The 24,766-nt window shown below is 38.8% G+C and overlaps 2 protein-coding genes across 4 annotated transcripts in view; both read right to left on the reverse strand.

Annotated features, from left to right (window-relative positions):
- Positions 1-293: 293 nt before the first annotated feature.
- The window catches only part of LOC308534025 (torsin-1A-interacting protein 2-like), a 31,373-nt gene continuing 6,900 nt past the window's right edge, over positions 294-24,766 (reverse strand). Inside the window, exons 2-7 of one of the 3 annotated variants that reach the window (XR_013997146.1) lie at positions 18,167-18,338; positions 10,313-10,502; positions 7,472-8,110; positions 5,188-5,289; positions 2,855-4,527; positions 294-2,631 (exon numbers count right to left, since the gene is read on the reverse strand). Coding sequence is in view for 1 of the 3 variants with exons in the window: in XM_081112307.1 (XP_080968433.1) it covers positions 3,770-4,527; positions 5,188-5,289; positions 7,472-8,110; positions 10,313-10,346 (1,533 nt within the window). In the remaining 2 variants the exon portion in view is untranslated. Of the gene's footprint in view, positions 4,528-5,187; positions 5,290-7,471; positions 8,111-10,312; positions 11,546-18,166; positions 18,339-24,766 lie in introns of those variants that run through there. The other 2 variants (XR_013997147.1, XM_081112307.1) reach the window with 2 other exon arrangements.
- Positions 17,290-18,279, reverse strand: LOC308534028 (torsin-1A-interacting protein 2; the record flags this gene model as incomplete). Its single annotated transcript, XM_081112309.1, has 1 exon — positions 17,290-18,279. Exon 1 carries the CDS (start codon positions 17,683-17,685, stop codon positions 17,290-17,292), a length of 396 nt encoding a protein of 131 aa, XP_080968435.1. The 5' UTR covers positions 17,686-18,279.

Consider the following 24,766-nt stretch of genomic DNA (forward strand, 5'->3'; position numbering starts at 1 on the left):
TTTCAAGGATTATGATTAAAGTATTTGTAATCAATAATATTCAAAATACATATATAAAGACACATATCAACAGTGAGACACAGTGTTCAAGATACAATTTTGAAAAATAAAACCGTTATGACTACAACAAATCTCAAAATGAATACTCAGATCGGTAAACCAAATATGAAAATGAATACTGATGTTTAACTACACAGTCAACTTGAAAAACAGATTAAAAACTGCTTTTATAAAATGATATATTGAGCACTTTACAAAGATGTACTAGTTTATTTTTATAATTGTTTTATTTTCAAATGATAAAAAGTTTTCATGTTGCTATTTGAAATAAGCTGCATGCATATAAGCTTAATTCCCATCAAATGATAACCCTAATCAGGTATAAGAATTACATTTTCATGTTAACATTAGTTCTTAAAATGCTCAACACCTGGATATGCTGCATAAAAAAATATGCCAATTGTTTTATGCCAATGCTGCGTAAAAAATATGCCAATTCGGTCCTGGTGAAATTCATGTTGCTGAACTATCACTTTCACATGCTGTATTTGTTGGTTATTGTCGTGCTCATTATACTACCTGTTTTTAGCAGATAAAAATATAAATCAAACAGTTAAAAACTGAAAGGGTCAAAGCCACCTCAGCAGCTAGCACTGTTCAGTGGGGCCCTTAGCTGGGGGATGGCGGGCCACAGGCATCTGAGCCTTACCAGATGCCCGTAAACTTGGAGGCTTTCAAATGAAACCCAGTTAAATTATTTTATTGATTTAAAAACTAGAAACAATGTCATTATCACCTTTAGTGATATGATCAATCCCCCCTCCCGCCCCGAACTTCTCTGCCAACCCTTACAAACTATCCCTCAGGGGGGAAAAACTCAAGTCTACAGATGATTTCTCATTCCACCAGTTGCTTCTAGAATTCTGATGTCAATCAAAAAGTGATTTATGTTCATATATAATGTAATGAGATTTGTTCTGTGATAATTAAACGGTGATGTTTGGGTATTATGTATGGTGTCATGTGCCCACAAGTCATTGTTCTAAGTCAAATAAGCAAAATATCTATTAATAGTAATGAAAGATGAACTACTAGACACACAAAAGAAAATTTGGAAACTTGAAAAATGTAAAAAAATAGAAACAATCGAGTTGAAATTAACCTGAGTCTATTAGATAATAAATTTTATTTGTTCATTTAAAAATATAAAGTTTTATGCTTTAAAAATAATCACTTTTTTCAAAGACCCAGAGTTAATATACTGCTTCTTTTTAGAATGATTTCTGAATAGACAGAAAATTGACAACAGTTCAGTTGATTGCACTTATATATGCAAGAGTGGTTTTTTTTAACAAAGGCTAAACAGCAAAAAGAAGTTATGACTTTGAAATTTCCTTTTCTAAATTATATCCAAAAGAAATGATGAAAAACCATATTCAACTTAGTGCAGAAAAAAAGAATCTTTGTTTTAACTATGGTCTGAGTCACTGACGTATTAGACATGCACACTTCACACTGGTTCTTTATAGACCTGAGGGAGCCAGGTCAGCTGGCCAGCGTCACAGTTCTACAAGGCACCATTGGTTTATGGGCTTTAATGCTAGCATCTGAGCTCTAGAAATACAGAAAAAAATGTGAATATGGCATAGAGACCTCTCTTCACTTTCCTCTGAGTGTATACTGGATAGATATTATAATCACTTTGCTTTAACTTTTTATGCAGGCAGGTCTTGCCTCAACTCTATTGGAAGAGTCCCTCATGAAGTCCCAAAGAAAATAGTCCTTTAGGTACTAGTATGCCTCTACCTCAACTGAGCACAGGAGGCCTTGGTTAGAACAGATTTATCCATGTTTCGTGTGACGGATATTTTCAAATACATTCTCCCCCCATGTCTTTATGATTGATTTTTAGGTATTAAGAAACATACTTACATCTTCCTACAGTTTCCAAACTCCTTCCAAACTTTAATCCCATGACTTCTCTGCTCTCATAGCAACAGAGAGGCCAAATCCTGGTTGAAACATTCCAGTAGTTGAAATAGACCAGGAACCTGGGATAGGACTGCTGTGTCATGGGACACCCTTCCTGAGGTCAAAGCCATTTACTAGAGTTCTGGTTTCAGAGCTGAAATGCAAAACAAAAAACTCCCGTCTCCATAAATACTGTCTCAATCTTTCTACAATCACAGAACACGGCCAAGAATTAACATTGACCATTAGAACCTCTTAGAAACTATCTACCATGTTGCTTCCTCTCACTACATCCACACCTCTTCCATTTCTCTAACTGTTAACCTAATGGCACTTCTAACTAGCAGATAAAGAAATGAGGTGCAGTATAGAATGTTCTAACACTGCTTAACAAGTAAGCAGTATGGTCAAGTTATGACCATAAAGGACACTCATACTGTAGACAATTGTAAAATTCCATTCAGGGGAGACAGAAATGATGACTAATAGAAATTAACAAAAGCATCAGAAATATGCTAGTAAATGTTACTTTAAACAGTCAACTGTTCATTGGTAGGTCTTTAACTTTCATAAAAAGCATGTCTGTACTAGATACCTATATTTTGTCCTCTTCGTACTCAGGAATTTTAATACATTCTTTTTTTCTTTTCTATGCATTTACTATCTTCTAAGACAGCCGTGGGCAAACTATGGCCCGCGGGCCGGATCCGGCCCGTTTGAAATGAATAAAACTAAAAAAATAAAAAGACCGTACCCTTTTATGTAATGATGTCTACTTTGAGTTTATATTAGTTCACACAAACACTCCATCCATGCTTTTGTTCCGGCCCTCCGGTCCAGTTTAAGAACCCATTGTGGCCCTCGAGTCAAAAAGTTTGCCCACCCCTGTTCTAAGATGTGTTCCTTAATTGTGGTTTTCAAACTTCATTATCAGTGGAACTCTCGGTTCCAATTAAATCTTATTAAGAATCCCAATGAAAAAGTCAAAACAGAACTGCTCTAATACTGGGGGGGAGAAGGGGAGTAGACACAGCGTAAAATCATTGCTCTAAATAATTTTTAAAAGCTGAAGTAACGATACAGCCAATTAGAATTTCTTCATTCCCAATGATTATAACCAATTCCCCATTGTTTCCAATTTTTAAGACTATTTCTTGAAAACTATTTCTTGAAGACTATTTCTATAACTGCTTTTACCTCAGCTCACTAACAGAAAAAAAAAACAAAACACAGTGCCTTACATATAGTAATTAGATATTTGAATACAAATTTCCTTTTTTCATACTATTCAACAGTGCAAATTACTGTAAAATGTAGTTCCATAATAAAGCTATTAAAGTAAGTTTTTTAAAATCTTTAACATGATAGAAATTTGTTTAAATTATCCTTGCTTCATAACTGTAATTGCTTTAGTCCAAACACGATTCTAAAGGGTTTTTAGAGTCTCAAGAAAACAAAAATCACTCTGTAGTTACTCTGAGAAAATTATTTTCCTGTGCAATAATTCTGCTGCTATATTTTTAGATTAAAAAAAATATATATATATACACACACACACACATATACCCTATCTGTTATCTATTTCAAACCTGATTTGCTTGAAAAGCAAAGAAAAAAAAAATTCAGGTCAGCTTTTAGCTTTGTCAAGCTTAGATTAGAAAAATTTTACCAAAAGTAAAAAATAAACGATTTTTTCCTAAAATAAGCCCACTTGTACTTTTCAGGCGATTTCCTCCCATTCCTTCCACAGAAGGGGAGGCCTTTAATAAACCCCACTTCCACCGCCTGCCCGCGCGGCTCAGAGCCGGCAGCCCTGCTCCTCGATGGCCCTCACGGGCTGGACGGGCAGCACCAGGTGCGAGATGCGGCTCCACAGCCCGCTCAGCTTGTCCGAGTCCATGTGGTTGAAGGAGCTGGGAGTGTTCGCGTTGGTAAACCGGGCCCAGAGCAAATCCCGCACTTTCTCTTCCGTTTCCCTGGGGCCCACACTGGCGGCCAGCGTGTCCTCCTCCAGCAGGACGGTCAGGACGAGGGCCACGTCCTTGAAGGCCGCGTTCTCGTGGTCGCAGTACTTGTAGAAGATCAAGGTGGAGCCTGCAGGGAGGGACTCGAAGCGGTGCACCACGGCGGCCTTCCTGCCATCCTCGAACCCGGAGCTCAGTTCCATGTCCACCAGCAGCTTGACGGTGTCACTGTCCTGCAAGGCTCTTCCCGCCCCGTCGATCTGGATGGCAGAGACTTTCTGGGCAGAGGTGTAGGCGTCCGCCACGCGGTGGCTGAGGCACCGCAGGGTCTCTCTTCCCTCCCGAGCTGCTGTGAAGATGATGGTGGCCGGCTCGGTGGGGTGTGAAGCGTTGAGGTGCTTCTGGAGGAACTTGCGTCCTCTCTGCCACAGAAAAGCGCTCTGGCCCGGAAACGTGTCCTGCAGCTGGCTGAACTGAGCCAGGAAGGCTTCCAACGCCGGATTTGGGGGCACTTGCTGTGCTGGAGAGGAATAGTAGCTTTGAGCGGAGCTTAGCAAAACAAGAGCCACCAGGAAGCCAAGAAAGAAGGGACCTGTCAGAGAATGAAAATGATAAACGAAAGGAGAGAACGTGAGTCAGAAATAAAACCCCTGGTAAACTGAAATGAGGCAGAGATACTATTCGATTTTTACGGGTTGTGGTGAGTTTCTTTTGCCAAAATCCTTTAAACTTTCTACTCTTAAAATCTCCCAGATACACTCTTTTTTCTGATTTCTTTGACTTAATTATTTGAAGATGCAATATCTTTGTTAGAAGGTAAAAGCTAAGTTTTTGTATTTGTTGCTATAATATGTTGCTACAATATAATATAAAGATGTGTTGTAGAAATGAACCATCAGGATAGTCTACCTTCTCAAAATACCTATCACCTGTAACATGCCTTTTATTTTTAAGGGTCAAAATGTAAAAATGCCACTTGCGAGGTTAATAGTCTCTAACTGAAAAGGCAGTTGTAATTTCTTGTTTATGAAATGTCTTTCCTCCTGTGGTAATTCCCATTTGTTAAGGGTGGCAAACTAGCAGCCAGCAAGCACCCCCGAAGGAGAAACCCTAAAACTCCACTGCTCTATTTTCCTGTTACCTACTATCAAACACTTTTTAACACGCGATTAAACTGTTTAAATCTGCACATTTTCTAGGTATTCTGAGGATTTCTGAATGTGAATCGACACTGTACCAGCTTTGTTCTCACCATAGCTCCAAAAATCCTTTTTATTACTCTTTCTTATGGCGTCCTGTGCATCCTCTTTATTTTCTTCTAATGTTTGTATCTCCTGTTGATGACTTTCAGCTTCTGGGAGGGAAAAAAAGAACATTATTTCTAGGCAATACACTGAGAGTGTGTACACTTTTACACCTCTAACCAAACTAAAGAATTATTTGACTGAGCCGATTTCTATACTTTGTAAAATTTTCCGTTATATAAGGCTTTTTTCCCCCTGCCTTTTTCTTAAGGTTCACTATTATTTTTATTCTACTTAGCAGAATAAAATGTAGTGTCATGAAATTCATCGACAGATACTGTTGCTACATTCACAATTCCTCACTGGCCCTTACATCAAAGACAAAGCAGCAAGTATCCTAATATTGCAGGCAAACCTGTCTGTGATTCAACCAAAAACATACAAAATTAAGAAGTAATTTAAGTGATGTCATCTGTACACAAGACTCAACATCTCAGGACAGTGATGTTGGAATTCCAGTGTTCGAGTCTCACATGGCTCCTCAGGGCCCCCAAGTATACAAATAACAGAGGCACTAAGTTTAGAGTCAGGAGAGATTACTGTAGTTGCAAAACAGCTTACAAAAGCAAGCCTGAAACTCTTAGTGAAGGAGGTATGTTTAAAAAGCAGGAATACAAGCTTAAGAATATTTATTGACTATATAAAAATGCAGTTGTGGGGTGAGACGCCAACCTTAAAATATGTGGGTAAACGGAGGGCAGTATTTTGCAGCACTCTAAGCTAAGTCATGCTAGAGTGTGGATGTGTGCTGGATTCCAGCCAGGTACTTCATGCAACAGTGAAAGCTGAGTATTGCCCACAACCCTTACTGGAAAAACAACTCAAGTGTCATACTGTATTAACATAAAATAGTGGAATGACCTTCACCTGCAAAAGACAGTTCATGTAGTCATATCACACCAAAAAAAATAGATGTTTAAAATATCATATCACAGAATTTAAGGACCGAAGGATCTTTAATGATCACCTACTCCAGCCCCCAACCTTAACCTATTATGGCAAAAGATCCAAGGATGTTAAGGGCTTTGCCCAAAGTCACATAATGAGACTGAGCTTAGAACAAGGTTTCTCATCTCCTAGATTAGCTCATTCTATTATATTAAGTTGCTTCTCACAAATAAACTACATTTTAAAAGGATATTTCTGCATACTGGTGACATTCTGATGGCAGATAATGGTCCATACAACTCTCATTCATTTCTTCAGTTAACAAATATTCCTAAGTTGCTTCTCTGTGCCAGGTGCCACAGAAACACAATTAATGAGAGAGACGCAGTTCCTGCCTTCACTGAAGTTACAGACTCTTCTAATGGTTAATGAATGAATGAAACATATAGTATTTGAGATCAGTAATTGATTGAGAGGGAAACATGAATGTCTAGCCTTTAGTCAAGACTTTGACAAACAGAATATTTTGTATTTTATATTCCTTTCCACTGATAAACAGCCATTCAGACTGAGCTCTTCAGAGTGCTTATAAAACACAAATCCACACATACAGTCACAGAAGGTGAGAGCTAGAAGAGGCCAACTGGAGATCTGCTTGTCCAACTTCTTCATCCTACAAACAGGAAACTGAAGTACCAGGAAGTTAAGAGACTTGCCCCAGGTCACCCAGTGGGAGGGCCACAACTGGAATCCACGGCCCTTGGGTTCCAGGAAGGACTTACACATTGTAAGCACATCTTATTAAGAGAATAAATGATACTTGTTCTCCTTAATATACAAATGGGGTGGGGGGGGAGGTGTCAGATATAGAGAAATTAACTGATTTGCTCAAAGTCCTATAAAACTGAAATGACTGCATTTTAAGGGTACTTGTATCATTGGTGTTGGTTTTTTAATTTCCCATCTCTTGATTTTTGTAGCATTTAGTTTCCCCAAAAATAAAATATTTAAAAAACTGTAAGTGAAAGCATGCTCATGAGAAATAAAGAAAAGCCAGAGGTGAATTCATAAAAGGTCATGCCCCCTTTTTTTCCCATCATACTGTATTAAAACAAACAGTAAATAAGTGAAAACATTGTTTAAAAATGCAGTTTATTTAATGGAATGGAATGAGCTAGTCTAGGAGATAAGAAACCTCATTCTAATCTCAACTCAGCTATAGCTCTGTCTGTGACCTTGGACAAGGTCCAAGGAAAAGAGATGTCCTCTGGAAAGGACCCTGAGCTGCTGTGCTCTCAGTGACAAGCAATACAGAACAGGACAGAAGTCAGTGGGCTCTCTCACCTGGTTCCACCAGTCGCCTCCGCCGTGTACCCTGGCTCTCCGGCCCTGCACTGGAATGATCAGGACCCTGGACACCCTGGGGATCTACAGCAAGTGGCTCCTGTGAAGCTTCAGGTCTGTGGCTTGCTTCCTCAGGGAGGTCTACGGAGCTGCTCCCTAATTGTGCATCTGCTCTTCCTACCTCCTCACTTGGACAACAGCTGGGTTCTGGATGCAAGGATTCTTCACCCCCACTTTCAGGATGCAAGGATTTTTCCCCTACACTTTCAGGATGCAAGGATTTTTCCCCTACACTTTCAGGATGCAAGGATTCTTCACCCACACTTTCAAGATGCAAGGATTCTTTACTCAGACTTTTTGAGGAGAGTTGATGCCCTAGTTTGCCATCCTGAAAACTCTGGTTGGTCTTGAGTTCTGTTTTGTCCTTTGGATAGTTCCCATAATTTGCTTCATCTGGACTTTCGGATTGATTACTTGTATCTGCACTTCCTGAACCTATTGTTTCTACTTCTTGGTGGTCCTTGTTGAGACCAGAGGCAGGTCTCAGGATCTGAGCTTCTTTGGTGGTACTTGCCGTGACTGTGGTCTCCTGTGCCTGAGAATTTATTGAAGGGTCATTTTCCAAATCCTTTTGAGAGTCTGTGGAGATAAAAAATTTATCATTTTTATTGAAAAAAATTTCCTTTTTTGTATTCTAACAAGGTCACTGATTAATAATAAGTAATATTATATAGATTTTATGATTTACAAGGCATTCTTCCTAAACATTATTTCTCTTGACATACACTAAGGAGAGTAAAACACATTTATTATTGTGTTAACAAACTTAACAAATAACACTAATGTAAAACTATTCCAAAGGACAGAGCCAACTTTTGGTTGTATTAAATGCATCCTCTTCCCTAATGAAATAATGGATCTAGGCAATCATCAACCGCAGTAACTAAAACCATTATGCAAAAAGCTGATGAGGAACTTTATAATGGATGACCAGGCTGACAGCTGCTGAACCAGCTGATCAATCTTAACATTGCACAAAGAGGGAAACCAGACATCATTAACCTCCCGAGTCAATGCAATAGGAAGTACACTGTACCACCACCTAGGAAGACTTCCTGCAAAACTACTGAACCTGAATCTGGTCATGTTTCTAGAGCTAACTACCAGGTTCCAGAAATACAAGGACAGAGAGATGTATTAAATTATGCCTCAGATGCCCTAGCCGGCTTGGCTCAGTGGATAGAGTGTCGGCCTGTGGACTGAAGGGTCCCGGGTTCGATTCCAGTCAAGGGCATATGCCCGGGTTGCGGGCTCGATCCCCAGTGTGGGGCGTGCGGGAGGCAGTCAATCAGTGATTCTCTCTCATCAATGATGTTTCTCTCTCTCTTTCCTTCTTCCTTCCTCTCTGAAATCAATAAAAATTATTTTTTAAGAAATTATGCCTCAGAAATATAATCAGTAAAACCCAGAATGGGGGACATTCCAAGGGACAAGGCTCTGCTTCTTTTAGTAATAGCAAGAAATAAAAATAAATGGCAAGAAAAGAAAATGAGGGGTGACGTATTGATTGAGAGAGACTTCAGAGACAGATCAACCAAATGCAGTCTGCGAACGACACTGTTTTAATCCAGTGTCAAAGAAATCAGTTGTTAGAGAAATATTTATGAGATAATTAGAAAGTCTGAATGCCAGATATTTGATGATACTAAGAAATATTTGTTCATCTTTTACAACAGTAAAGGTATTGCAATAATGTTTTGAAAAAAGAATCCTTATCTTAGAGATAAGTATTCAAGAATTTATAGCTAGAATTATATGTCTAGAATTTGCTTCAGTTTAATGACCTGGGGGAAGGGAGAAGAGAGGGAGCACAGATGAAGCCATATGCTGACAGCAGATGAAGCTGTGCGATGGCTACAAGGGGTTCATTTCATGTCTCTCTACTTCTATGTTTGAAATTTTCTATAATAAAACTTAAAAAAGTTAAGCAATCCAAAAGATGTATCATTCAAATGCATTGTGTGACCCCACTGTAAAGAGAGAAAAAAAAAACACTCAACTGTTCCTGAGAGAACTGGGTAAATATGAATACTCACTGGATACGTGATGATATTAAGAAAAAACAACTTATTTTTTAGATGTGATAATGCTATTTTGGTTATGGTTTGTTCTTAAAAGTCTATTTTTAAGAGAAAAAACTTTCTACAAATAAAACGATGTCATGTCTTATATTCACATTTAAATATTCCAAAGCAGGATACAAGTTCAGCATTATGTAGGTAATACTTGAAGTTAGCTGTTAAGTGCATGGGGGTTCATTATACAGTTCTACTTTTATGTTTTTAAAAAACATCCTTTGTAAAAGATTTAAATAAATATGCCCGTCTTCTCTTCTGCAAAATCTACCTCATATTTTGCCTATTTTGTGTACCCTCTGTATATACATAAGTAGGGTGAATTTAAATTTCATCTTTCCCTATAATAAAAAGACCCCCTCTAAATATATAGCACATCTCTGTTTTCTTAATTTTTAAAAACATCTGATTTTTTAAATAAATAACAATTTGTCTACAATCTTTTTAAAGAGCCATTCCATTTTTCCAATACTACAGGTTCCAACGACTGGAGTCTCTAAAACATTAATCTTACTTATAATTAAGGTCTGATATTTTGGTAAAATTTAGTAAATATGAAAGGATAAGAATAACCAGAGCAAATTAATCAATGACGTTAACTTCTTTTTACTTCCGAACTTCAGGCAGGTTTGTCATCAGAAGTTTTCTCTCAGCCCAGCCCTGGTTTCCTGCAGCACCAACCCCAGTGCTGCACAACCCGCCTTACCCTTTGGCGGGTCCCCAGGTCCTCTGTCTGCCATGGTTGTGTTCTCTCTCTTCAGACCTTGGGGTTCTTTTTGTTAGTGTCTGGTTTTCCTTGTGAAGAAGTCTTGTTTTCTTCTTGTCCCAAGTCCCAACAGACTCATGCTTCCCGCGGACCCAGGAAACAAGGCATATGTACAGTCACTAAAATAAAACTGGGGAAAAAAATTTAAAATGACTCTTTAGTCATCCATGGGAGAAATGCCAATTTCAGCATTACTTATTAAATCTGTTTAGTTTGATAGTATTTCCTCTCTGAAACATTTTCTAGTGAAGATAAGAATGTTTTCTGCCTTTCTCGAGGATCACATTCCACAGTCTAGACTACAAAAAGAAAAAAGCTTCAGATTCCTAACTTTGAATACTCTCCCAGTACATTCCAGTGTGGCTGAAAGGATATGAAAACGTTAAGACCAAGTGACCAGAATCTTAAAGAGAATATCTATGCAATTGAAATGAAAAGTCATTCTAAGAGTAGAAATTTAAGTCACTGCTGAATTACTCATTGGCGATTTCCGTTATGTCTTCAATTTCTGTCCCATATACATTTCTCAGAGTTTGCCTGTCAGAAGCTTAGCCTTCACAAGTAACAATGCACAGGGGCTACCTGCAAACTGAGACAGCTGCCTTAAAGTTTGGAGAAGAGAATGTCCATCAGCAGATGAATGGATAAAAATGTGGTACATACATACTATGGAGTACTACCCAGCCATAAAAGAGGATGAAATCTTGCCATTTGTGACAACATGGATAGATCTAAGTGAAGTATGTCAGACAGAGAAAGACAAATATGCCATATGATTTCGCTCATGTGGAATCTGAAAAAAACAACACAACAACAAATAAAAGAACAAACAAAACAAAACAAAACTCATAGATACAGGGACGATTGGTAATTCCCAGAGGGGAATGGGGTCAATTGTATGGTGAAGGATGGTAACGAGACTTTTGGTGGTGATCACTTGCCAGTTTATACAGATGGCAAATTATAATATTGTAACCTGGAACTTTTGTAATGTTATATACCAAGTTTGACTCAATAAAAAAAATATATATGTGAAGGAGCCTTGTAAAGTGTTTTGAGAGGCTAGTCAACTAGTCATCTTTGTATCTTTCTCACAGCACAATTTTGTAAAAATTAATTTTACTCCCAAATGCCTACCTAGCACAGTACCTGGTATAGAATTTTCAATCCATATTTTAATTGAAAATAATATGAAGAGTGGTGCTACTTATAAACTGGAAGGGAAGGGAGGAGTTAGGGAAAGGGCTCCTTTCTGCTGGTGCAGATGTATGAACTGTGGTGATAAAAAAAAAAAAAAAAAACAGGTCAGTGTCTCCTGGGGGAAGAAGTACTCACTGGAAAAGGGCATGAGAAGACACTTTGGGGTCCAGAAAGTACTTCAGGTCTTTATTGAGGTGGTGGTTACAATCAGTTGTCATCAAATGAAAAATCTGTACATTTTATTGTACGTAGAGTATCTTCAATAAAAGTTATAACACAATGCTTTCAAAATGTATTACTTGGAAACAAAATGTATTACTAGGTTGCAGCCAACAAACAACCTGCAAAGGAGCCGTCACAAGTATTTCTATCATCTCACGAATGCTCAGTATACACCTTTCTTGTCTCAAGGCACTTGCCATTCCGAAGCCCATTGCATTCGGACCCTTTAACGTATCATCCTCGCATGTTCATAGCTGAAACGGTATTCCCTCAAGGCTGCAAGTTTTAAGTGGCACAAACATGGTTTCCTGACACAGCCTCACAAGAAGTCACATGCTGGGGTACCTGGGAGATCTGGAGGCCACTATTCCAGAAGCAGGTCAATCTTTTGAATGTGTCCAATCCATATACTAGGAAGTGTGCGCATTAGGAACCCCTGGACTGCATCATGGAAGTGAGGCAGAGCCTCATCCTGATGGAAATAGGGATGTTGGAGCCTTTCTGCAACTATAGGAAAAAGTCCAAAAAGACACCTTTAAAGGGATCTTTCCCAAAAACAAACTGAGGAAGACCCCATGTACCTATATGGCATAAAAACATTTACATTTAGTGAAATCCTTTCAAGTTCAATCATGAAATGTTGGTTTTCGGTGCCACCTCTGTGGAGGAGGAGATTTATTTTTCCACGTAAGTAAAAATGAGGCTCATTGCGGGCGGTTATCTCCGCTCCCCTGTGACCCTGAAATCTGCAGCAAAACTTGGGTCACTTTGCTATAACTGTTTCCAGGAAGGACTGAGACTGGTTAAAGCAGTCAGGTTTTATTCTCCATTTATGGAGAACGCACCAGATGGCAGAATGAGGAATGCCTTTCCTTGATTTCGATATCCTGGGACTTCTCCAAAGAGGTACACAAATTTGCTTCACTGCTTCCTCTGCAGATGTGGCTCCTCTTTGTGCTCACCTCCTTGTACCAATGGCAATGCCGTGACAACCTGGGAGGTGTCCCCTGTCTGGTACACAGAATGACTTAAGTAACAAGCAAGTTTAGCAGACTCCAACACACAAAGTTAAATGTTGCAAGGGGAACTCTATAAGCTGATGCATATTACAGGTTTATAACTAATAAATTAGTATAAATTTATAACTAATAACTAATAAAAATTTGAAAGTATCCAATTCTTTGTATTGCTCTGTCCATTAAGTAGATATAAAATTAAAAATTAAATGCATGAATAGAAAGGATAGACATCGACTTCCACTTAATGCTTGCTTCTGCAGAGGGAAGGACAAGAATAGGCTGAGGCCTTAACCAGTTTGGCTCAGTGGATAGAGCGTTAGCCTGCGGATTCAAGGGTACCAGGTTCGATTCCCGTCAAGGGCATGTACCTTGGCTGCAGGCACATCCCCAGTAGGGAGTGTGCAGGAGGCAGCTGATGAATGTTTCTCTCTCATCGATGTTTCTAACTCTATCCCTCTCCCTTCCTCTCTGTAAGAAATCAAGAAAATATATATTTTTTTAAAAGAATAGGCTGAGAGCAAGGACAGGAGGCAACTGTATCTATAAAGTGTCTTTTAAAAGAAGGAACAGAGGTAAATGTGGCAAAATGTTCATGGGATCTGGATACATAGCTAAATATTATTTTCTGTATGTTGGATGTAATGAGTAATTTTTTAATAAGTAATAAAATAAAACATTCGCTTCTGTGGGGGAAAGAATAGAAAGAAAAGGCCTGTGATAGTAACTCTGAGCCCACAGAGAATGAACTTACAGTCCAGAGTCACCATTCAACCACAGTCTCTCATACATTTTGGGAGGAGACAGGACAAGGAAAAGCTGCTGGGAAACAGTAGGACCTCACCCAACCGCCACTCCATTCTGAAAACTTCTAGTTTGGCCCTGGGGACCAGGCAGGAGTTGGGGAGGGGTTAGAGACCTGGAGGAGACGTGCAGAAGAGGGAAGAGGCAGGTATCAGGAAGCACAGGTGTCTGCAACACCAAGAGCTGAATATTTCTCTTAAAAAGGAGAAGGAAATTAGAAGTTTAGCAGCTGAGAAGGACGTAAGAGAATCCTTAAATCCAGGATAGTAGTTTCGACATAAATGCCATCGTATCAAAGGTATGACAGTGCCCAATAAGTGTATATCTATTATTCTATTTTTATATGCTCCTTTTAATGAAGGATGCCATTTATGCTCTAGACATAAAAAGTAGCAGATAACGTGGTCCTCAAACAATTTACAATCCTGCTATGGAGACAAATAACAAAATATACACAACGACAATAATAGCTAACATTTATTGAGCGTGTTCTTTGGGCCAGGCAGCCTTCAAAGCACTTTATGTATTAACTTATTTAATCTTCACAACAATTTTATGATGTATGGACCATGATTATTCCTTCTCTTTTCCAGATGAAGTGGATACAGAAGTTAAATCGCCCAAGGTCATTCCATAGTCAGAATTGGAAGACAAGCCCAGATCAGCTGGCTGCAAGGCCATCATGTTTCCTCTATAAACTGTTATCAAGTTGTGTTCTCGAGATCCCATGGCAACTCAGGGCTGCTGGAGGGACCTGAAGAGCTGGAAGGGGTATGACTCACTTCACTTTTACAGGTATCTATAACATGCTGACAGCCACATACTCTTTGAATGCCATAGAGTTCTTTTTTTGCCTGGGCTTGCCTGGGGTTCCTTCTCCTATGGCTTAGAGATAAATCTTAACAGTCATCCACAACCCAGGACAGCTTTCTTTTGATGACACATTTTCTTCCCCGTCTGCCCAGGCATGTTTCCATTAACCTTCCACTCCCAGGTCTGCCATAAAATAACAGGTAATTATAAAAGTCATTTTTAAAGTGGCCACCATTGTGTGTACGTAGTATTATCAACCCGTTCACAGTATGGAAGTAGAGATGGATATGGCTCACATAATCCAAAACAGTGGATAACTCTCCACATCATTTGTCATGAAAATGAATTTTAGGAACATACTTATACTTTGAAATGCATTATTCATAACTCTGAAATGGAGTCCTCTAGAATGATCTATAGTATTTTAAACCAAGCGTAGTCATACTGAAATGACCTAAGCTGAAGAGCTACAAAGCTTTCTAAATTTTCTCCCTTGCTCAGAGTTATGAACTCTGCCACACAATGTTATTTCTGAGCGAACCATATAACTGGTATGTGATAATCATGTCTGAAGGCAAAGTATCCTACTTAAGGTAAATTAAAATTAATATTTTTTATTCCTTCCTTTTGCCCATATACTCACATGGCTTATAATGAAACCATACAGAACTGTTTGTGAGGAGGGCTACAATGATGCAATCATTTTAATTTGTGAGAAATGTGTGACTGAGTTGTAACCTGAAATATCAAGTGACCTTCAGTCTGACGGGAAATCTCTCTCTGTCACCAGCAAAGTACATATCACTACCGTGTTGCACTATGAGCACTCCGTTCCCATCATTTTAAGCCAGATAACTGGACACCCTGGATATGCTGCTATTGTATGTCTCCAGGTATGGCCCACAGAGCACCTACCTACACAAGGCTCCTAAGGCACGACTTATAAAATGCAGATTCCTGGGCCCTGTGAGCAACCTAAGGAATCAAGATTTCTGTAAGATCGAGAAATTCGAGAGAGAGAAAATTCGCAATTTTTGACAAGTTCACCCAGATATTGATTTGAAAATCAATGGCATAAATTGGTTTAATTTGTCTTTTCTACGAAAAGGAGAGATTGGTTAAAACAAAAGACCTCGTCTCTATTTTGCTGATAATTAGAATTGCACATATGTAGAGGGTTTCTGAAAAAATGTAGAGCAATAATATTGATCATAACACCATCCTCAAAAGCAATACCTCAAAGTAAATGTTCACTTTCTGGAGTGAGCTTTAGGATAGCGAAGGAGTTCTTAATCAAGGCATAATGATAAACTACTAATCTTCACTCAGTTTAGCAGTCCACACAGTTTATTCAGCAATATAACAGGAGAGAACTTCCACCAAGATAGACATAAGGCAGATACAGGAGAGGTCTCTGGGGTACATTCTTTATACAGACGAACAAACAGCTCAGGTTTCACAACATGTGGCAGGCATGAGTTCCTCCATGAAAACAGCCATTCATTCCCCAACTGCTTCCTTCCTCAAAGAGCCCTCATTTTATTAGGGGAGACAATGTGCCCTGCCCAGGCACTGCCAACTCCATTCTCCTTGGCCTGGCTTCCCAAGCGCCTGTTTGAACCAGTACCTTCTAATGAGATGTAAGGAGAAATTGGTGAGGGACTGTTGGGAAAGATTTCCTTTCCAAGTAAGACAGAGTCTTCAAAGGAGAAAGCTTTCGCTCCCTGCTTCCAAATGGGACTGAAATGCATAGAGCAGCAACAAGCCACACTGTAATCACTGAGGACACTAGGAGGACAAAAGCTAATGCGATAAGGATCCCAGAGGGGAAAAACAGAGAGGACCTGGGACCCTGAGAACATTGTTGAGTTTGCTACACAAGCAATGGGTTATCTAGCATCTTAAGTGGAATTTTAAACTTATCCCATGGCCTCTGAGATGTTCCAACAGGTTTTTCTAAATTTCTCATGAACAAGTGAAGGCCAGAATGTGGCTAACACCCAGCAAGACCGTCTTGGTTTGAAGATGCTTCCCTTAGACTGCTCCTACTATTATGGAGTCAAGCTGGAGACCTCTTTTTGTAGACTATCTCATACACAGGCACTTTCCATTTCCTGGCAGGACATTCTAAGTTCAGTCACCACAAAGACAGGACAGTCTTTGTTTATGTAGAGCCAAGTAAGAATAGACAGTGGCATTTCTGCATGTTTTTGTGTAACCTATGTAGGTGTTACCCAATAGGATGTGGTTTCTCTGGCAGTGACCAGTTATCTATAATATCAAAGCCACACTAAGGCCAAATAGAGCCAATTATGGATAAATGATTATATATGAATAAATTATATATACAATCAGAAGGGGTGGAATTTAGAATAATGTAATTTCTTATTAAAATGTCTAGTTCTTTTACTGAAATAATCTAGAACAGCGGTTGCCAACCTTTCGGCCCTTACGGACCACCAGTGAGGCGACCACTGATCTAGAAGCCAGCTACAATGAAGATGCTTTCCCACAGAAGTTATCACTAGAAATATCATCATGGTATACACAGTATGGGGCTCCTCCAGGACTACCTTGTCCTCTGTCAGTAGTTAGGCTGTGGAGCTTTTCAGGAGGGTAAGCTAATTCCAAAGCACAGGGAACACGAAATGCTCTGGCTCCAGATGAACAGCTGGCTGGAATACTGACTAAATTCATGCCGAACAGACTAGGTGTAGACCATGGGAGCAGACCCAGCAAGTTCAGCCGTTCCCCGAAGTAGTGACAGTCTGAATTAGATATAAAAGGCGTCATTTTTCCATCTTCCTTGAGTTACTAGCACAAAACTCTCTAGAATCTCCATGATTGTGACTCTTTAAGAAGTTATTTGCTTTGGCCAAGTTTTTTGTTTAAGGTTGTGTCTGTTCTAGCCAAGATTAACTGTAATGCTGGGTTAAAACCAGCTAGTCTAGAGTCATGTATCCTTTTTCTAACCAGCGGAGGACCCAGAAGAAATGGGTGGCAAGCTTTTTCAAAGGTCCACCTGGTAAGATTTTGGGGAGCCCATTCAAGTGGGAAAGACCAAGGAAGGACAAGGCTTCTGTTAGCAGGATTATCAGGATAACACTCAGGGCAATAATCAGCCCTGTTGATACGGTCTAAGAATACTTGGTAACATTCATTTTCAATAAGTTCAGTTTGGTACAACCAGTGGCCTAGTTCTAAACTAGGAAACCACTGTTGTCCACAGTCAGGGCAATGTGAATTGTCTGAGAACATCTGGTCCTCCAGCGATAACACAGAAAGCAATGTAACAGTAAGAGACAACAATGACAAAGGGAGATACCCAAAGAGCCAGTCCTATCACAGGTTTGGTTTAGCAATTTCTCAGTCCAACCAATACTACTTAGAGAGTTAAATCTGGCGTGCACTTACGTGCAATTCTTCAAGATTTCGTTGTCTATGTTTCACTCAATTACAACTCAGCGAACAATCCAGTCTATAATGTTCTCAGTCACTTGCTAGGAGCACAGATCACAGAATAGCCCCTTCAAATTCCAGTTTCTCAAGAAAAGCTAGAACTCTGGTCTAAATTAGTTATTTTTCCTTGTGTGTTAATCAGCTGATGATCTCATGCAGAGGCATTTGGCTTACTCTGCTTTGCTGGTTAGCTATTGTGTCTGCTTGGTCAGAGAGAGGAGCTGACAGATCCAATGGGTCTTTGTGGGCGCTGGCACTCTTGCCGTTGTGATACACGTACCCAAGTCTTACGGTCTTGGCACTTTACAGCGATGTAGGGGGGCAGGAAAACCTGGGAGAGTCCTCTTGAGCGTGGATCCAATGAAGTCTTTCTTGGGAGGACCTTAATCAGGACCCGTCAGGGAAGTAGCTGATGCTGAGCTGGTTGGAGGGTCTGGGAATGCTTCACATACCTGTAAATGATAACACTTCAGACGACTCATAATGGGTTTTCAGTTGCTCACAATATTATTAGGAACATGCATTGGGAAATCATTTGAGTCAATCAAGATGGATGAGAATTGTCTCACAGGTTTCCCCATACAATTTCATCTAGGCTCAAACTAATTTATCTGTTGGGAGTTATTCCTATACTTATTTTGGCACTAGGAAGGGTTTTGGTTCATTTAAGATTTGTAATAGCTTCATTTTTTAAAGACTGTTTCATATTTTTTACTCCTTTTACATTTTGGGAATAATAAGGTCTGCATAATCACATTTAACCTGGTAGAACTTTGAGATTTCTTGTATATCTCTTTTGTGAAATAGATGCCATATATGGTATTCCCAATAATGTGTGGGAGAACATTAAGGATGACAGTCTTTCTATAATAGATTTCAATCCATTCAAGAAAAAGCTTACAAAATTATTCAATAATATTCTTAATAGCGAACAATAGGAAGTTGGATGAAATCCTTTTGAAGGCTGGGAAAGAAACCAAAAGAGGCAATGCCCACATCTATTTTTATAGGTTTGTGCACAGTGTAAGTTTAAGAAGGCAAGTAAAGCCTAGTTCTGAGCAATGGTCCTGGGATATTCTTAGAAAACATATAGTAATTCAGTTGGATTTGCAGATACTACCATGATCTCTGTAATCCTTCATAGCATGAATAGAACAAGTAGATGAGGTGGGGTAGCAGGATGTATTGGACAACCAGAGAATCACCTAGGGTGCCACAGGCCATCAGAGGACAATGTATACCCCAACTTTCTCCGGTGTTATTTGTGAATTTTGAGGCTGGATGCTATGAGGGCACTAAGGCAAGTTTAATGCCATAGGGGGCCAATATTTTGATAGAAGCCCCAGAAGAGGTGCAGAAAATATCAGTGTAGATATATTGATGTGCTTTTTGAAGTCAGGTAATAATGTACAGTTGAGAGCAGAGTGAACAGATGGTAAGATTTCTAACTCAACCTTTATGGTGACAACAGGGCAGAATGGATTTTCCTGGGGGTCTACTGACAAGAGCCACCAAAGTCAAAGTTTCAGTTGTGGTACTGGGAAATCTTGGGTGTCTAGTACATGGAACATGTTCTTGATGATGAACACATATGATTATGGAGTTTAAATTAGGACTTAGCAGTAAAGTTATATGACCGACATAGAAAAGATATAGAATTTTGGATTTTTAGAGTGAAAAGGGAAAGTGCAATTAACACCACAAGATGCTCTTTCACACCCACCAGACTGGCAATAATTAACAAGTTTGACAATGGGAACTCTGTAGACTCTAGACCAGTGGTTCTCAACCTTCCTAATGCCGCAACCCTTTAATACAGTTCCTCATGTTGTGGTGACCCCAATTTCATTGTTACAAATTGAACATAATTAAAGCATAGTGATTAATCACAAAAATAATCTGTAATTATATATGTGTTTTCTGATGGTCTTAGGCAACCCCTGTGAAAGGGTCGTTCGACCCACAAAAGGGTCGCGACCCACAGGTTGAGAACTGCTGCTCTAGACAAAACCATCCCTACCCAAGGACATCTCCACTGGCCGGGTCAGGAGGAAGCCCTAATGCTCCAAAAGCTCAGAGTAAATCCACCCTCACCCCAACCTTCATTTCTCCAACTTCAACAGTCAAGCAAGCACTAGAGTTCCAAGTATTCCTGAATCAAGAGAATACTAGTGTTCCGTATGCCCCTCTCCTGGTCCCTTACACCACTATGGGCAAGAGTCAAAGTGGGCCCCAAAGCACTAAGTGCTTAGAATAAGATCACCTAATACCAGCCTCCTCGCTCATTCCTCAGCCTTATCACTGCTGGAAGAGTGAAGAGGGCCTCCAAAAATGTTCCCAGCAAGATTCTCAAACTCTACCCCCAACCTCAAACTCACAGCTTCACTACCATCATCTGCCTGAAAGCATCAAGACCAACCAATCTCACCATACCTGTATCTTTTTATGTCATCACCACATGAAGCCCAGAGCTTCCTGGTTGCAGTTCATCCCCTTAGTCTCTAACCCCCACGACTCTAAGAGCAGTGAGATAGCATTCCCTCGCCTTGCTTTATTCATTTTTCCCCCATAAACATGTACCATTTTGATATATTAAATATTTTAGTTATTAACCCCTACTAAAATACAGACTAGGACTTTTTTGTCTTTTTGTTTACTGCTGTACATGCCCAATAAACATTTCTTGAATGAATAAATAGCAACTTGAATTTTATACCCTGACAAAAGGAGTATAAATTAATTCAACTACTTTCAGAATTAAGTTGGCATTATTTAGTAAAGACGAAGATTTGCATTCCCTCTAATTCAGTAATTCCTCTTAGCTTTTATAACCTAGAGAAATTTCACATGTGCATTTAAAAAATTAATAAAAATATTTATTCATGGTAGTATTGTATATAGTAGCAAAATAACAGCCAAAATGTCCATGAACAGTAGAATGGATAAATAAATTAAAGTGCTGCTATACAATGAAATACTATTTGTAGATGAAAACTCAAGAATGTAGTATTGAGCTGAAAAGTAAAAAGCAAGTAGCAGAATACACACACACACATAGTTTCCATTTACATAAAGTTTCAATATATTGTTTAGGAATAAATATGCAATAAAGTTAAAAAGAAAAAGATAAGCTCAAGGATAATTATTACCTTTAATGGGAGAGGGAGGGGATGCAATCATAGTTTTTTTTTCCCTCCACTGAATCATAAATCCTAATAGTTTACATAATCTCTATTCAATCTTTCATCATTTAACAAAAAAAAAAAAAAGGATAGAGTGGAAATAGCAATGGACTAAAAACGATTAATAGACACAACCCAACTGTCACATTGTGGTCAAGAAGAGCAGCAGCAGTTACTCTGCTTAGAGGAAAAGTGGGTGAAAAGAGGAGTCCCTCAGAAGGATCTGGATCTTTGTTTTTCTCATAAAATTATAAGCAACTATCTTACAAATAGGGTAAACAGGCTTACCCTAATGTTAGTATGGAAAAGAAAGTTTATCTTGGCATACTCCATAAAGACATGCATGTTTGCAGGGAGGATATTATCTCATAGGGTGTCTTTGTGCAAGTTAGAAAAAGGCACCCTCAATCCAGGCAAAAGGCAGTCAAGAGAATCTCACTTTGCCAGGTATTTAACAGTTACCCTGTCTGTGTACTTAGTAACTATTGTTATAATAATACTTAGTAACAATAGTTAACACTTATTGAGTATCACTATCTGTTCTAAGCACTTTACATGTATTAACTCATGTAATTTTTACAATAATTCATTTGAAGAAACAGAAAGGTTGAGCCACTTGTCCAAAGTTACACGGGTCATAGAATTAATTGGTATTTGAATCCAGGCAGACTGGTTCCAGAGCCTGTACTCTTAGCCACTAGGAAATATCACTTTTCTGAAGCAGTGACAGTTGAGCTTAGAACGCCTTCTTCATAAACTATGTGCAAATTTAAAAGGATCCTCTTCAGTGGTGTGTGTATATTGATTGAGGTGGACGTGGGGGAAAATTCTCTCATAATTTTCCTCTTCCACACAAAAAGGTTGAGGATAGGTTTCAGGGAATCCTGAACCCCCTGGAATTACATATAAATTTCTTTATGTATACATACACATTTTTTCAGGAAAGAGAGTACAGCGGGGCCTTGACTTACGAGTGTCCCGACTAACGAGTTTTTCGAGATAAGAGCCGTCTCTCGGCCGATTTTTTGCTTTGAGTTGCGAGCTAAAATTCGGATTACGAGCCAGCTTCAGATACCCCACCGCTAGTTGAGATAAGAGATTTGACATACGAGTAATTTGAGTTACGAGCTCCGTCATGGAACAAATTAAACTCGTAAGTCAAGGCCCCACTGTACTTTTAGACTCCCAAAGGAATCTGAAATGGTTCAGAACCATTCGGTGTTGCTTCCTTCCTCAACTCTATTAGCTTAAGTCAAAAGCAGTTGATTAAGGTTAATATATGATTACTGTCAGGCTTGTAGAAATGCTGAAAAATACCTAGAGAACCAACATGACTCTACTGATTACTAAACGTAATTGTTTAAATTAAGGAAACCACCATGTACTAGGCCCAATGTCAAGTTCTATGGATATCGAGAGAAAAATCTTACAGGACTTTTAGATGAACACAAAATCTAGACTGGAAGCAAATTTTAGGTAAAGGCTAAGGGCTTTTATATGGATATCAAAAGATCGCCTGTAGAGATCCTATGAAATTCAGGAAGGCCCACAAAAGAAGCTGAATGCCTTTATTTTCAAACAAACCTAACCAACAACAGTGGGCAAAAAAAAACACTTTAAAGAGCTTTTCTGCCGCACATATACTACATAAAAGAAAAACACAGATCAGGTTTGTTTGTTGTTGTTGTTTTTGTGACAACTCAAATAAATTTAAGAGTCTTCCTGATACTTTATTAGATCAGAAAATATCTCTTTAATGTGCTAGAAAATAGAAAATGCAGATTTATTTAAACCACTGAAATTCACATACACTAATGATGGCAGCTTAATACATATTAAATAATTATCTTCTTTAAAAATTCTGACTATAGACAAATACTATTCCCTTGTTCTTTTTGGTGGTAGGATAATATAAATTTCAGAATGAGTCAGGACTGGGTGACTTCTCTAGGCAAACATATTCTTTAGACTTTGGTCTCAGCCAACTCCTCATATGCTATATAAAATCAAAAGATAGGCACACAGAAAAAATTTAAATGCTTTAAACCATCTTGAGTTTCCATTTTGAATATTTTCTCCACAGAAAGGCTAATGAGTAATCAAAACTGTTTTGTTTGTTTTTTTGTACAAGACAGTTTCTCTAAGTTTCAGAAACTCTAAAGTGAAATATTTGGAGTATCATATTTCACTAGTTTGGAATTTAGATAATGGGAGATTAAGGAGTATTTTAAAAAGGGAATCAATTACTCTTCTTTGTAATTCACACAAACTAAATTACGTGTTAAAAATATGTCATGAAAATAAATGCTCCTGCAAAAAGTCTTTAGCCTAAGTTTTGTGACGCACTACTTTTAAAAATTGGCAAAGTCTTGAGGTCACCAAGAGAAGGCACATGGATGACAATCTTCAGCACTATTTCGTACACACACTGTTCCCTCTTACGGAGAACAGATAAGCCAAAGGAAAAATATGATCCTGACCTTGACAACAGCTGCAGATGATTCTCCCCTCACCCCAGGAACTGATAAAACAGGTGTGTGTGTCCATGGCTAGCATACCATAAAGGGGAACACTGGCTTGGAAATGAACTGGTACACTGTAATCCACCTTGCCCTAATGGCCTAAAAGTCCAGGGTTCAAGTTATCTGCAGTTTTTATTTAAAACACCGCCAGGTCAACCTTTTATTAATATGCAGCTTTCAACAGTGGGACCTAGTGCCAAGCTTAGGTATTTCTATACTTGTACCAGCTATTTGTGTCTAGTTTCTAAGTCTTGCCTACTTCCTCTCACCATATCCACTGTCATAATATGCCAGTAATATTACTTTAACAATTTTCCAGGTACTATATATTTTTTCTGAGTACAGAAAGCCTTCCTTTCCTTCTTACCCTGCTTACTCCCTCCCAACTCCGCTGACTTGCACCTCAGGTTTAGGTTGACCAGTAGAAACAAAAAGCAATGCACAAAGAATCGAAGAGTTTGCTAAGATTTTCGACAGGGGGAAGCATAACTGATTCCCAGTTTTAGCTCAACTCCCCTAATCACCTTTAGTGCCTACATTACACCAACACATTTTCATTAAATTTTTTTATTTTCAACTACAGTCATGCGCCACATGACGTTTAGGTCAATGATGGACTGCATATTAGGACCACATATAGGCCTATGGTCCTGTAAGTTTATAATAAAGCTGAAAAATTCCTATCGCCTACTGGCATTGTAGACATCATGCCCAGCACATGTTTGTGGTGATACTGCTATAAAAAACCTACGGCTCTGCCAAATGTATAAATGTACAGCACATATAGTATGTACAGCACATAATACTATACTACTGGTTTATGTATTTACTACACTACACTTTTTATCTTTAGAGTGTACTCTTTCTACTTATAATAAGTTTGCTGTAAAACATCTCCTTAAATCCTTTTCTCTTGTGCTTGATTTAATCTTAGGTTGTTTTGTGCAGGAACATGTTATAAGGGGTTGTAGCCTAGAAACAATAGGCTAAACCATGTAGCCTAGGTGTGTAGTAGCAGGTGTAGGTTTGTGTAAGTGCGCTCCATGATATTAACACGACAAAACTGCCTAATGACATATTTCTCAGAACGTATTCATGTCATTAAGTGGTGCATGACTGTAATTTTAAACATTGCAAAAATAGAGCAGAGTTTCCTTATACCTTTATCCAGTTTCT

This window comes from Myotis nattereri, assembly GCF_964212035.1.
Source record: "Myotis nattereri genome assembly, chromosome: 18".
NCBI lineage: Eukaryota > Metazoa > Chordata > Mammalia > Chiroptera > Vespertilionidae > Myotis > Myotis nattereri.